At 49.0% G+C, this 14,505-nt stretch overlaps 1 protein-coding gene across 3 annotated transcripts in view; it reads right to left on the bottom strand.

The window, feature by feature from the left end:
• Positions 1-13,603, bottom strand: part of Npas2 (neuronal PAS domain protein 2) — a 172,298-nt gene extending 158,695 nt beyond the window's left edge. The window contains exon 1 of one of the 3 annotated variants that reach the window (XM_029538656.1): positions 13,356-13,603. Coding sequence is in view for 1 of the 3 variants with exons in the window: in XM_029538654.1 (XP_029394514.1) it covers positions 12,778-12,803 (26 nt within the window). In the remaining 2 variants the exon portion in view is untranslated. Of the gene's footprint in view, positions 1-12,628; positions 13,171-13,355 lie in introns of those variants that run through there. The other 2 variants (XM_021198519.2, XM_029538654.1) reach the window with 2 other exon arrangements.
• Positions 13,604-14,505: the final 902 nt, after the last annotated feature.

The raw sequence follows: 14,505 nt of genomic DNA, 5'->3' as shown, positions 1-14,505 counted from the left end.
GTAGATGTTCACAGAAGAGGGTGGAGCTAGAATTGGTTGTGAGCCACCCAGTGTGAGTGCTGGCCAGAGCAGTGGGTACTCTTAACCTCTGAGCCATTTCTCCAGCCTTGATAAAAACATCTAATCTTCTATACAGTTAGAAGAGAGGATTTCGGATGGTCTCCTCACAAGGAGAAGTGTTTGAGATGATGAGTAAGCTGTTTCCAGAGCAGACCCCCCCCCCCACAGTATAGAAATGTATTGGGGAAAACACACTGTATCCCCAAAGGATATACAATCATCTGGCAGTTTTTAAACCTTTACTGTCCCTGGTTTTATTCCTGTTGATATGACAAAACACCAGGACCACAAGCAACCTGGGAAGAAAGGCTTAATGCGGCTTACACTTCCAGGCCAACAGTTCATCACTGAATGAGGTTGTGACAGGAGCTCAAGGCATGAACTGAAACAGAAACCATGGAGCAACGCTGCCTACTGGCTCGCTCTCAAGTTCATGGTAAGCTAGCTATACTCCTTACAAGGCCCAGGCCTACCTGCTCAGGAATGGTGCTGCCCGCTAGACTGGGCCCTCCTTAATCAATCAAGAAAATGCTTCACAGGTAGGACTGCAGACCCATCCAACTGAGGCAAATCTTTGGTTGTGGGTTTGTCTGCCCAGGCCTGTCAGGTTGGTAACCTGAACCTGAACCGTAATAAGTAAATATTTACTGTTTATTATAGGCACAAGGTACATTTTTTTTTGTTCCGTTTGAGAAGTTGGAGGTCAGAGACTAATGTCCAAGAGTGTCTCCGAGTGAGTGTGAACACTCCAGATCCAGCTTTGTCCTCATCTCTCCCTCTTCTCCCTCGTCTTCAGAACTCTGACTTCCTTTATCGCAGTAGACTCTTGTCAGAGCACAGATTGTGTGGAGCACGTGGAAAGATAAGAGGAGGCAAAGTTGGCCTTTCTGGCTACAGCTTGCCCCTCCCAGGGCTTCTGGGCGGTGCAGGAGTTGGGCTGCAGTCGGGGACACCTTGTGCCAAAGAAACCTCTGATGCTTCAGGTGAAGGAACTTCCTTGGGTCTGAGTGGAGGCCGGAAAGTACCACAGCCACCCCGAAATGGGCAAGTCTAGTGCCACCTACGTGCTCCAATGCCAGGGTCAGCAGCGCCTGTGGCCCTGTTCCCCTCTGACTTGCATTTGGGAAACATGGCCTGCGTTACTAGGCGATGGCTGACGTCTTCTTTCTCCACCCCAGACCACCGTATTAGCCAGACTTCTGCTATCACTGAAAATCAGTTTAGTTTTGTTCTTTGGGGAATTCTGGCCCGGGAGAGAAACGTGGATACCCCTCAGGGTAGGAGGAGCTCAGACTCAGCAACTCAGACCAACCTTCTTTAGGAAAAAAAAAAATCAAATTCACATAAAATAACACAGGTTAGGTTTGTCACACATAAACAGACCCACACAACCGATAAAACTCAGAACCCAGGGGAACACACGGAGGCTGTTTGATTTGGATGGCAATCTCAGGCACGAGAGGTTATCGTTGTACTTTGTTCTTAGAAATGGGAAGAGCCTTTGAAAGCAAACCACACGACCTCAAGCAACTGCCAAGCCATCCCGAGGGTTTCGTTTCTGCCGTGACCCTTTCACTTTCTCCACTGTGTTAGCTTTCAAGAGAATATTGAGCTACGCTATGCTTTTAATTGTGCGTGCATACAGCGTTCAGAGTCTGGGGAAGGAAAAAGAAAACAAGAGCCTCATTCAAGAAGAACACATTCTGAGACTGGCGTGTCCCCCCGCTGTGTGTGCAGGGGTTTGATGCGCAGGTCACAACAGCAATAAGACAATACCCCTTGCTTTTCTGGAACTCAGTAGTAAGCATCCTATGCTCCTGATCTTCAGCTTTACATATTTTTATCTCCCTTTTATGCATTAAAAAAAAAGATTCTTAGGCATATGGGACTTGTCAAGGTTGTTTGGTCGTGGCAACAGGGTCAAGGAGCCAAAGATCTCAGTTATGGGCCAAAAGCTGTCTCCATTAAACCATACCAAAGCAGAAAGGACTGACCCATGCTACAGTAAAAACTATGATTTAAAGCAAGGTCAAAGGTCAATGCTGACACACCCAAGGTCAAGAAGAATGTTTTTATGGGCATCCAATTGAACCATATACGCTAGAGATACTAGAGAATACAAACATTGGAGCCAGAGAGATGGTTCAGTGGGTGACAGGACTTGCCACCAAGCTTGATGACCTGAGACCTCAGTAACCTACAAGGAGAGAAACAACTCTTGCAAACTGTCTTCTGACCGCCATGGTGTCATGGGACAGGAGACAGCAGAGTCTCTCATGCTCTCAGATCTGCTCTATATGGCTTGCCTGGATGTCCTTAGTCACAAGTTTAAGTTATGGAGACGTGGTGTGTGTGTGTGTACATATAAATCTTGGCATGGGGTTCCTTCCCACCTTTGACCATTTATGTTCCCAGAAGCAACACACACACACAGCCTTTATATTTTGATATGCCTTATGAAGTTAATAGCTGGGCAGCTGCCTACCCACTCCATGCTGTTAGAATTTATATCATCATCTATAACTGAAGTTATTATTTATGATGCTTCATCTGGGCTGTTCTTAGCTCTAACCAGGCAATCTTCTGGGCCATGTTCTCTTGACCCAGAGGCTCTGGGGCTCTCCTTGCTTCTCTTCCCCATGGTGGCTCTTGTCTCTTTCCTGCACACTCCTCTAAGGCATAGTGGCTCCCTTCCTGCTCCTTCCTCATGGTCCAAGCCTGGGAAACCTAAACCTTGCCTATGTCTCTTCTCCCCAGCTATTGGCTACAAGCATCTTTATTTACCAAATCAGAATTAACTGGGGTCAGGGTCCTTCAGTGTCTTCCATGTGGACTCTTTCATTAACATTAGAATATAAACAGCATTAGACCAAACCCACTACAATCGTGTGTGTGTGTTTGTGTGACACACACATATACATACATACATACACACACACACACACACACACATAACTACGTGTGATAAAAATATAAAAAGAAAACAGTACATCCTAGTGAAACCACCTCAAGAGGTACCAAACGAGGATGAAGACTGTCATTAGTGGTGATATGATGCAAGATACAGGGGATGGCCGAGACAGAAGCAGAAGTCACACCAAACAGCTACTTCATGAAGACATATTAAACAAATGAGAATCCCAAGAAGAACAGTTCCTTTTGAAGTGTAAGCATGGCAGGCTTTTCAGCGGGCATGCCTTACTTCCTAGGTTTCAGGCAGCATGTGGTCAAAGCATCCATCCACGTATGGAGCTGACAAACTGCAAGCTCCCGCCCGGGAGGGGACACGCTGCTGCTCTAAGCAAGGAGCCTGAAAGAGGAAAGCCACTAGGGCGGTGGTTCTCAGCCTGTGAGTCAAGACCCCTTCCCAGGGTCGAGTACAGAGATCCTGCATGGCAGATGTAGCTATCACAATTCCTAACAGTAGCATAATTGTAGCTATAAGGAAGCAAGGAGATAATTGTACGGCTGGGGGCCATCACGACACGAGGAACTGTGTGAAAGGGTCGCAGCACGAGGTAGGGTGAGAACCACCACCCTAGAGTGTCGATAACATGGCAGATGATGGCCGCTGACTAACTCAATAAAGTCTGCTCTTCACCGCCTCCAGTTCCACCTTCACTGATGACACCAACCACAGATTGGAGATATTTGGGGACATATCTTCTCTGCTAAACATGGAGTCACTTGTTTGTTGCTGTGACCTAACAGTATAACACTGATCTGCACAGCAGTTTCATGATCCTAGGGGGGATGAGTAACACACACATGATTGGAAGTACATAGTCAAATGTGTGCGGGTTGCATGCAAACATTACGTCAGCTCGTATAAGAAACTTGATCGTGCTCAGATTTTAGCACCTACATGAGTTCCGGAACTGCCCCTAACCCTGAGTCCCAAGGGCACAGGGATTACTGTATGTCAATCAACATACATCTGAACACATGTGGTATAAGCCAAACACGTCACCTTGCTGCCTAGAACGCTGTCATCTTTGTAACACATGAAAACTTCCTTGGCCTTGTGTAGTATGGAATGGCAGAAAACCCAATAACACTGAGGCAAGGATAACCTGTTGTATTAGTCAGGGTTCTCTAGAGTCACAGAACTTACGGATAGTCTCTACATAGTAAAGGAATTTACTGATGACTTACAGTCTGCAGTCCAATTCCCAACAATGGTTCAGTAGTAGCTGTGAATGGAAGTCCAAGGATCTAGCAGTTGCTGAGTCCCACACNGCAAGAAGGCNAAAGAGCGAGANCNAGACTCCCTTCTTCCAATGTCCTTATATGGTCCCCAGCAGAAGGTGTAGCCCAGATTAAAGGTGTGTGCCACCACACCTTTAATCCCAGATGACCTTGAACTCAGAGATCTCCCTGTCTTAATCTTTTGGAATCCATAGCCACGATGCCTCAAGATCTCCATACCAAGATCCAGATCAGAAACTTCTATCTCCCAGCCTCCAGATTAGGTTCACTGGAGAGCCTTCCAATACTGGATTGTAGTTCATTCCAGATATAGTCAAGTTGACAACCAGAAATAGCTACTACACCTGTGAACCTACTATGTGAGTGTTGGGCCAGAACAGAATAACATGCAGACCTACTAGGTGAGTGTTGGGGCAGATTCCTAAAGAAATGGGAAGTTAAGGATGACAACTAAACTGGCCCCAAGTGGGAAGGTTGAGAAAATTCTGTTTGCCCATAGAAGATTCAATGTGAGGGTTTTCTGTCATGTTCCTGAGGGGACAGCTGCTGACTGGCAGAGGGTCAGTTCATTCTTCTCTCCAACACTGAATGCTATGATTGCTAGACATGGTGGCACATCCCTGTCCCTTGGCATTTAAGGCCAGCCTGGGCTACACCGGGAATTTGAGGTCCGCCAAAGCTATATAAAGGAAGACTGTCTCAAACAACAATAACAGCAACCACTACAGAAAGCCTATGTTCTTGTCCTCAAGAAGTTCTGAGGGCGCAAGACACCCTCACACACACCCAGAGCCCAAGCCATGCTACAGAAGTCAAATGGGCACATGTGGAAGAAATCCCTGATCTGAGCAGCTGCATATCGTGTCCAAGAGTGTCACTGAAGCTCTCCAGGGAGAAGCACTCTCCAGGGAGCACTCAGAGGGAGGAGCAGGACCTGTGGATCTGGGCCCCGGGAGTCCAGCGTGCAGAGAATGAATGTTAAAGAACAGGCTGGTGTGTGACAAAGGGGAGATCCGGGACGGGATGAGCAGTGACTGAGAGCAGGTGAGTCACACACACCCCAGTCGCCTTGGTCTCTAAAGCCTGGTTCCTAGACAATCCCCACACCCTACACACAGGCTTCAAAAGGGAGGCTGAGAACAATGGTTCTGCGCCCGTTAATTAGCCTGGTGCATGGGAAAGAGTTGTGAGCTTCAGGAGAGAAAGTGGAACAGTGAACCTCTGTGACGACAGACCTGGTGACCCAAAGCCACTTCACCTGTGACTCTTCATATGGAAGGTTGAGATTTGGCAAAGGTGAAGGACCCAAGCTCCAGAAGCAGCTCAGAAGTGACTTCCCCGTCCCAGACAAAGTTCAGTTTGTCCTGAGCCGGCTAGCCTAGAGGCGGTTAGCAAGGCAAAGCTCACAGTTTGCATGGGGTGACAACCTCAGCCCCTGGTCTGAAGGAACAAAAGCTGGCTAGCTACACAGCGGCTGTAGCTACACAGCGGCCGTGCTTGTCGCTCTGAGTGGGTTTCTCCCACTGGCTGTTGCCAAGAAGAAGGGAGGGAGGCTACAGAAGCAACAGATGCCCTGTCGTGGGTCTGTAGTCATCACAGGAGCTGAGTCCAGAGCTTCAGCCTCATTCTCAGCCTTGCCAAAAAACACGGCCCCGAACTTGGGTTCAGCAATATTCCTCTTGTTTCTATTAGATCTTGGTCTCCAGGGAAACAGGTCTCTCGCAGGGCCTATGAATGGCAAGCTGTGTCTTTTAGAGACTGTGGTGGTTTGAATGAGCGTGGCCCTCATTTGCTCATGCATTTAAATACTTGGTCCCCTATTGGTGGAACTCTTTGGAAGAATTAGGGGATGTCACTTCATTGCAGGGGTTGTGTCACTGGGGGTGGGCTCTGAGGTTTCAAAAGGCTCCATTTCCAGTGTGCTCTCTGCCTCTTGCTTATGAATCAAGATGTGAGCTCTCAGCTGTTCTGGCTGCCGTACATTTGCTCTGCCTTCATGGACTCCAGCCCTCTGAAACCATAAGCCCAAATTAACCACTTTGTTTTATAAGTTTACGTGGTCATGGTGTCTTTTTGCAGCAGTTGGAAAGTACACAGATAGAGACAGAACACAAAAGCGTTAATGTGGTGTAGTCAATGGCTGGTTGGGTTGGTGCAGCGGTTGACCTGGCTTCCCCTGTCCTCATTCCAGCATAACTCCTCAAAAACACCCCTCCATCTCCAAGTGAGCTCATCCCGCTCCAGATGCCGTCAACAGGAGGCTGATCTGAACTCTTTACCTGAGATGAACTATGATGATCCCCAATCCCAGATGTGCCTCCGCCTTGCAAAATGACAGGAAATGGACACTATCCACTTCCAAAGCTAAAAGCATGTACAATGGCTGGGATGTCCAATACATCCAGATGCCCACGTCCTGAAAACATGGCCATCACCTACTGAAAGAGGTGGGTCTGGAGGAAGGAAACATTTGCTTCGCTTGCTGAGGGTGTGCCTCCCTGGTCCATCTTGTTACTACCTGGCCACGATGAGATGAACAGATCCCTCCTTTTACAATCTGCCTTGCTATGAACCTGAAACCAATGGAGCCAGGTGACCAGAGGGCACCTCTGAAACACGAGTGGAAAAATGAACCTCGCCTCCTTTTAACTAGTTTGTCTCAGGTGTTTTGTAACAGTGTCAGAAAACTGACATGACACAAGACCGGATGAAGGTTTCTGTGTGATACTGAATGCTCAGTCGATGGGTACGGAGGACTCACAGCCCCACCCAGAGAGCTGGCAATAAGATGCTGAGGTTTAAATAAAATTAACCAGCCAGAATTAAGGATGGAAAAAAAAAACATTCACGTTTGCGTGCCAAGAACATAGATATTGATAAAACTGACTGGAAACGGAAATGTCCTTACTCCTTGGTTCTCTCCAAGCTTCCTGTCTCATCTGCCATGCTTCTGCAGATGGTCCAGTGATCATTTTGTGCATATCAGTATATTTAGAATCCACACAATAATTCTGGTGGCACACCCAGAATCACACACACTGAACGTTTTCTTTAGGAAGGCTCCTCTGTGTGGCCGGTTTTCCCCTTCCCCTACCCTATCAGGAGACAGCATATGGCCACTGCTCCAGAGAATGAGAGCACCACTCTGCACACTGCATTTTCCTGAAGGAAATAGTATTCCTTAGCTTTTTGTCCATGGGCCATCCCCTTTTCATTCCTGTCTTCTCTGGAAGAAGTGAGAAACACCATCGAATCCAGAAAACCTTGTTCCAGCTGTGTCTCATGAGGGGCACAGCGTATCTGCAAATGACAACCAAACCTTCAGAAAACTCAGTTCAGAATGCATCGTTCTACTGTACAGCGACCCATGGGTCCCCAAAGCAATAAAACTTTGCAGAAGTGCATAGGGCCAGAGCTGGGTCTGGCGGCACATGCCTTTGACCCGGCTCTCTGGAGACAGAGGCAAGGATCTCTGTGAGGTCCAGGCCAGCCAGAGCTACATATTGAGATTAAGATCTGGAAGTCTCTTTCCTTGGGGGTTTTCTTGGAAACACTAAAGATCCACTAGCACCGTTTTCTAGGAATTTCCCAGGAGTACTACAAGGCTAATCACATCTACTTAATTTTCACAGACAGTCTCTGTTTCTAAGATTTCCTTTTGCACCTTTACACACAAGGAAACGCTTCCCCAGCCAGTGCATGCCACACCCCCATTCCTCCATTTGCATTTCCCCAGTCACAGGTGGAAAATAAGTTCCATGCACAGAAGAGATTTTGAAAGCCAGGTAATGCACAGCATAGTGAAGACGCACTGACAAGACCGCCAAGCCCCCACAGACAGGCCGCATGGGTACCACTCACTGTAAGTCATCAATTAGATGGCATCTTCCAATGTTCTGAACAGATGCACCTTTTACTTAGAAACCCTTTCCCTGGAACTCCTGATCCACAAAGACCACGAAATGTCTGTAAACTGAGATGAGTTGGATAAACCATGGCCACACTGGATGATGCTATATGGTCCTTCACATTGATATGAGTGATGGTTTTAAAGAGAGACAAACAAAGCTGTCTGTGCCACACAGTTGCTTTTTAAAATGAGCAGTGGCATCTATACCATGTGCTCTGTTCTCAAGTATGTGCCTGTGCCTCTGTGTCTAAACGTGCAAAGTGAGTAGCAAGGGCGAGCTCCGTGGTGAAGACTAGATCTCCCACAGGCAGTGGTGGCACACACCTTTAATCCCAGCACGCTGGAGGCAGAGGCAGGCGGATATCTGAGTTTGAGGCCAGCCTGGTCTACAGAGTGAGTTCCAGGACAGCCAGGGCTACACAGAAAAACCCTGTCTTGAAACAAACACTAGTTCCCCTTTGAAAGGGCTTGGAAATTACAGGCACTCAGACTGATTTTAGCTACAACTCAAAGGAAAACTAACTGGACCTGCCACACCCAGAAGTATTTTAAGCATGGACCTCCTGGGGGAAACTCCTCTATGGAGACCTCCTTCTTCAAGTCTGCAGTCTTCTGTCTCAGTGGCCCATAGTTACTTAGCAAATAGGCACTTCCCCATAGGATTGTGTGGAGAGAAATCTTTCCTCTTCTTAAGAGCTAGGAACACTTTCCCAGAAGCCTCTAAGTAACCTGACCTTACATTTTATTGGCTAGTGCAGGGCCCATTGCTCACTTTGAGCCAATCCCTGTAAAGTGCTGGTGTTCAACTCCTGATTCAGGTTGGGGAAAAACCAGTTTCCTTTCAAGTCAAAAGATGGGAAGTGGTAGCCAGCTGCCAGGGGAGAAGGGAGGCTTTTCTGCTTATTGGAATACAGTCTGTTATTTGAAATCTTTTCTGTAGGATTTTCTGCATGTGGAGCGGTTGTCATTGTCAACCCGACTGGACTTGGAGACAGTGCTCTGAGGGTAGCTGCGAGATGCTTCCCAGGAAGACCCACCCAGGATGTGGGCAATATCATTCCATGACCTGGGGTCCTGGGCTGAAACAATGGGAAACAATGTGACAGAAGCCTGGGGTCCTGGGCTGAAACAATGGGAAACAGTGTGACAGAAGCCTGGGGTCCTGGGCTGAAACAATGGGAAACAGTGTGACAGAAGCCCCATATCTCCCTGCTGCCTTGACCTCCCACCTTGAAGGACCATACCTCAGAGGGAGACAACTCCTTCTTTCCAGAAGGTGAATCTGTGGGGTGTTTTGTCCCAGCAATGAGCAAAGGGACTGATACGCCATGTGAGTTTCAAGCCTACTAGAAACATTTTAAATGCTAGGAAAGAGACCAGAAGGAAGACCATCCTGAAAAAAATACATGTTCTCATTTACTTCATTATTTTCTGTCTTTTCCAAAATCTACACGACCTGTTTTTACAAATAGAAAAATAATTTTTAAAATGCTCTCCATCCTCTAATATCATATTCACTATTGCGTGACAGGCTTCCTCTGGGAAGATGTAACAGACACACATGTAACAGGTATGGGGCTCATGACAACACAGTACAGATGTCACCCAAAGCCAACTTGGTGAACCAAGGAGTTTTATTGAAGTTACATACAGCAATGTGGGTGAGGGGGTTACCTATGGGAGCAGAAACAACAACAAAAGCAATCCCATTTGCTAGGCCTTACACACATCCCTCACCAGTAATCCCAGAGACCTAGCAAGACAAGCTCCCTAGGCACTCAGGTGAGAGGGAAGCTACCCCAAGTCTGACTTTAAACTCTACGTTCTATTTCCTGTCAAGTCACAACGTGCTTCTCCACACAGCTGCACAAGGTCAGCTATGAGGAAGCCCTCCCAGAAAACTCCGCCCAAGGCTCCTCCTCCTGGTCCACCGCCCCGCCCCGCAGAGAGGCGTGGCAGGACCTCTTTCAGTTTACAAGAACCAGTGTTCTTCTCTCTTCCTCATCTCTGGCTCCTACATGTATGTCTCTGCTATGTTTTGTATCGTCTGGCTCATTGTTTAGCGCACGCTCGCCTGCTGATGAGGTCAAGTGTATCCGAGAGCCTGCTTGTGTGTGGCACTGAAGCTTCTGAACTAGACTCTTCGCATACGGGCCCCACCCCCAACCCCCAGTGACTCACTGCACTCCGATTGCCCCTCCCCTTCCACCTCTCTGTACACACTGTTTATTTCACACCAGAATAAAAGAGAAACTCTCATTTCTCTTCTGAATCACCAAATGGAACCAGACACTCTGACCTGCAGACACTCAAGTGGCCTCTAGGGGAAATCCATCTAAGAAATGGCTCTCCACTTAACACAGCACGTGGCCCCTAAGCTTAAAAAAAAAAATTCAAGTGAGACACAGCAGGGTCTTAGCTAAAGATTGTTTGGAAAATGTCTCCGTACATGCTCATGTTCAATAAGTGTTTCCCCGTGTACTTAGGAATTATTAATCATCAGCTGACAACACAGGATTACTCATAGTTAAGTACCCTATTAGCACTCAGAAACCTAACCTTGGAGAGTGATTACCAAAATCCAGTTGTTTCCCAAACCTATTTATTGAGCATCTATTGTGAACATGGCTTCATGGTGATGAGAGGAAAAGATTTGGATGTGACAGCCCTCAACCTGTCTTTGCTACAAATAGCATGGGGGGGGGGACGGGGCGGGGGAGGGATATGCTAATGACACTTCCCTGTGAGCCAATGCGGCTTCAAGTACCATTTTCACTACGTAAATGTGAAGCTCCATTAGACACTTGCTATGATGAAGCCAATTAAACTGTTCGAGTAAAGCAGCCAAGAGGACTGACTCACTAGGCTATTTTCAAACCCCTCACAATTTGACCTCTGCTGGGGGAGACGTTGCAGTGTGTGGGGGATCAGCCAGAAGAGCCTGTGGAAAGTTCACAGTGGCTCTTGGCATCCAGGACAAAGCACATGTGTTCTTGTTTTAAAAATTTGTGAAGATTTAACCGTTTGGCTTCTGAGGATTTACTATAAGGAAAATTCTTGATATATATATATATATACACACACATATATATATGCATATATATATATATATATATATATATATCATATACCCAGAATGTATGAGAGAGAGAAACCTACATATTAATTTAACCTGAAGAAATTTAATACCATTGACTTTTGCACTTAAGAAGTAGCTACTAATATAGGCTATCAAGATCTAAGGCAGAAGCTCCCAAAAGATGGATTTAAATTGTGATTTGTTTTTACTGATTTCATTGTTTTTTACATTTTTATTAAGAAGCAGCCAGAAACATAAAGCAGAGACCAAATTGTTACAAACAACTAGGTAAGTTAAAAAAATTGTTTTCTATATAAAGGTTATCTCTTCAGTTACCATGTGAACATCTACCACACCAGGAAATTTTCCTCTCAACACACTCATTGCAAATGTCTCATTCCATTCTACAGGCATGTTTAATCCTTGGGCGTGTGTTGTAACATTTTATTAATAATGTGCTTTCTCTAGAGTATATCCTTTCCTACCCCTCAAGATGTAACTCTAGGGAGTAGTTGGAATAAAAACCCTTTTCACATCTGCACAGTGGGATGACCTCCAAATAAATAGAGGTATGGGTTTCTGAGGGGAATTGGCAAAAGAGTAGACTGCTGGGAAATGCCAGTACCTCAACTGGTTCATATCTGCCAGTAACAAAAAAATTTGCTTTGTAAAATAGTGGCCCAGATCGCAATATCTCTTTTAAAAACAGGATTATATTTATTTAGGGGTTATTTAAAAGAGATTGGAGGTTATTTCTGGCAATGTTTTCCTTCAGAGAAATTTTAGTAGCAGGAAGGACGATCAAGCCAGTATTTGCTCTTGTGTCTGAAGGGGCCTTCCAGGGCTGGCCGTTTTTTTCATGCAAGCCATAATTAGTTGGCCAGTTTGCTGGCTGGGGACTTCGCTGTGAAGAGAGAGACAGGGAGGTGTTGACAGAGCTGAGTCCTGCCAGGAACTGCTTCAGGACTAACTACCTGGAAAGTCCAAATGGGAAATCCCTCCTATTAAAGAAAACCCTATTAAGGATAATAGAGTTCTAGTGATTGAGACAGACTAGCTGTCTCCGCCGACGCAGTTAATAACGACTCAATATTCACCTGTAAAGAAGCAAGCTAACCGCGAACTAGGGGCAGATTTTAATGCAATGGATAGAGAAAAAAACCCCTAAGCTGGGGCCTCTAGGACCCTTGCAACACCTGTTGAACGCTACAGCCTACAACTTTACGAACTAAAGACTCCTGGATTTAACCTTAGGAGATTCTAGAGTCGGTGGAAATGCGCGTGTATGCTTAAGGTTTCCATCTTGCCTTGTCAACAAAACTGGTAACTAATTATTTATGAACCACAGAGCCGAAAACAAACTTTCTTACCTTAAGCAGTTAAGGAGAGGCGGGCAGAGGGGAGAGGCTGGCTTTGAATTGAGCCTCTTGGTACCTGTCCCTGCCCCCTGCTTCCCACCCTAAGTGGCTTTTTAGAAGTCAAGGGAGCACCCCTCTTCTACTTGGGGAGGGGGGCATACCTCCCATTAAAACAATGTTGTAGCATCCAACCCGGGGAGTCCCAGGAGCGCAGAGCTGTCTAAGCACAAAGACCGGGCTTTCAGTCCGGCCCTAAGCCAAGTCAGACCCAGGAACGCAGTGACACAAGGCCCCCGGCCAGGCAACCACACTCTTCCGGGCTCCCTACGCTTCGGGATGCCTGCGGTGCGGCTCTGGAAGGGCAGCGGGCAATCTTGAAAGCTTCTGTCCGGGCACGCAGTACCCCTCTAGCACCCTCGGAGGACCCCCGAATCCTGAGGTTTGGGGTGCCTAGTCCTCTCCCTTGGCGAGCAGCTCCAGGAGCCCACCGTCTGTCTGACTGCAGCGGTCGGCAGGACCCGAAGCCCAGGGCGGCAGGACCCGGAGTGCGCAGGACTCACCTCCCCGCGCCCCAACCCCCCCGGGTGCCTGCGCTGCGCAGCCTCGCTCGGTGTCGCGCCCGAGCGTCCCTCCCTGCCCCGCGCGTCCCCAGCGCTAGCAAGCAGGTGACCAGAGCCGCGAGCCACGCGCACGTATTCCCACCCGAGATCGCGCGTCCCCAGGCGCGGTGGCTTCTTACCTCCGAGCGGGCCGGGGCGGCCCCGCCAGGCCGGGCACCGACTGAGCCGGGGAGACGCGCCTCCCGCCGCCGCGGGGAGCCGAGGCGGCAGGCGGGCTCGGGGAGCTTCTCCCGGGCGGCGGCGGGAGGCGCTGCTCTCGCCGCTGCCGCCGGGGTCTTGGGGCTCCGCGGCCGCTGCGCGGGTCCCTCGGGTCCTGCGGAAAAGCCCGCCGCTCGCGCCGCAAACTCTTGGGCGCGTAGAGCTGGGGACCGCCGCCGCCTCCCCGCCCCGCTGCCGCCTCCTCCTCCTCCCTCTCCTCTCTCTCCTCCTCCTCCCGCTCCCCTTCCTCCTCCTCCTCTTCCTCCTAAGCCTCCAGGCTCCCGCTGCTACCCGCTCCCCCTACCCCCTACGGTCCAAACCCAGTGTGAGCCGCGCACTCAGCGCGTGCCGCAGGGACGCGGACCCTGCGACCCCCGGCTACTCTTGGCGGGGCAGACACCCGTGCGTCCCCAGGGCTGCTGCGAATCCTGCGGGGCTGCTTGGGGTTGCGGGGTTGGGGGTATCGAAGTAGGGGTCCGGCCAGTCTGGTCCGGACTGGGCGCGGTAGAAGGGGGAGATTGTGCTTAACGTGGAACCGGGAAGAGGGGAGGCGAGCTTGACATTTGAGGAGCTGCCGGCCCGGGTCCCGCTAAAGTTGTCACTGGGGGGGGGGGGTAGCAAAGAATCCCGTGTCCCGGGTAAATGGGAATCATCTCAGTGCCCACTGCCACTGTGCTGTCACGGGGTGGGGGTGTTTGCTAGAACGCGATTGTCTTGTCCCCCTTGCCCACGCCGACCTCTAAGGGCAGGCCTATGCGCTTCCGTGACTCAGGTCACTGGGGGTGTGGGTGGGTGAGGAAACACCAGGTGAGAAGAGGGGTCCTGGGATGTGAGAGTGAACGCTGTTCGTGGAAGATAGCAGCGGTTGCTAGGGAGGAACGCTCGGTGCCTCCTCCAGGGCGAGCTTAGCTGGTCAGGAAAATGGGTCAAGGATCGGCAAGAACCCGCTAAATGTCCCCTTGTAACCTCAGGGCCGCAGGTCGGGGGCTGCGGCCAGGAGGCGCCCTCGGAGCAGCGCCTGGCCTCTCCCTCCCCGCCCCCACTGCCCTCTCTCCTTTTGCACCAGTGCAG

The sequence above is a fragment of the Mus pahari genome, chromosome 5 (assembly GCF_900095145.1).
Source record: "Mus pahari chromosome 5, PAHARI_EIJ_v1.1, whole genome shotgun sequence".
Lineage (NCBI taxonomy): Eukaryota > Metazoa > Chordata > Mammalia > Rodentia > Muridae > Mus > Mus pahari.
This window is presented reverse-complemented; position numbering and strand designations above follow the sequence as displayed.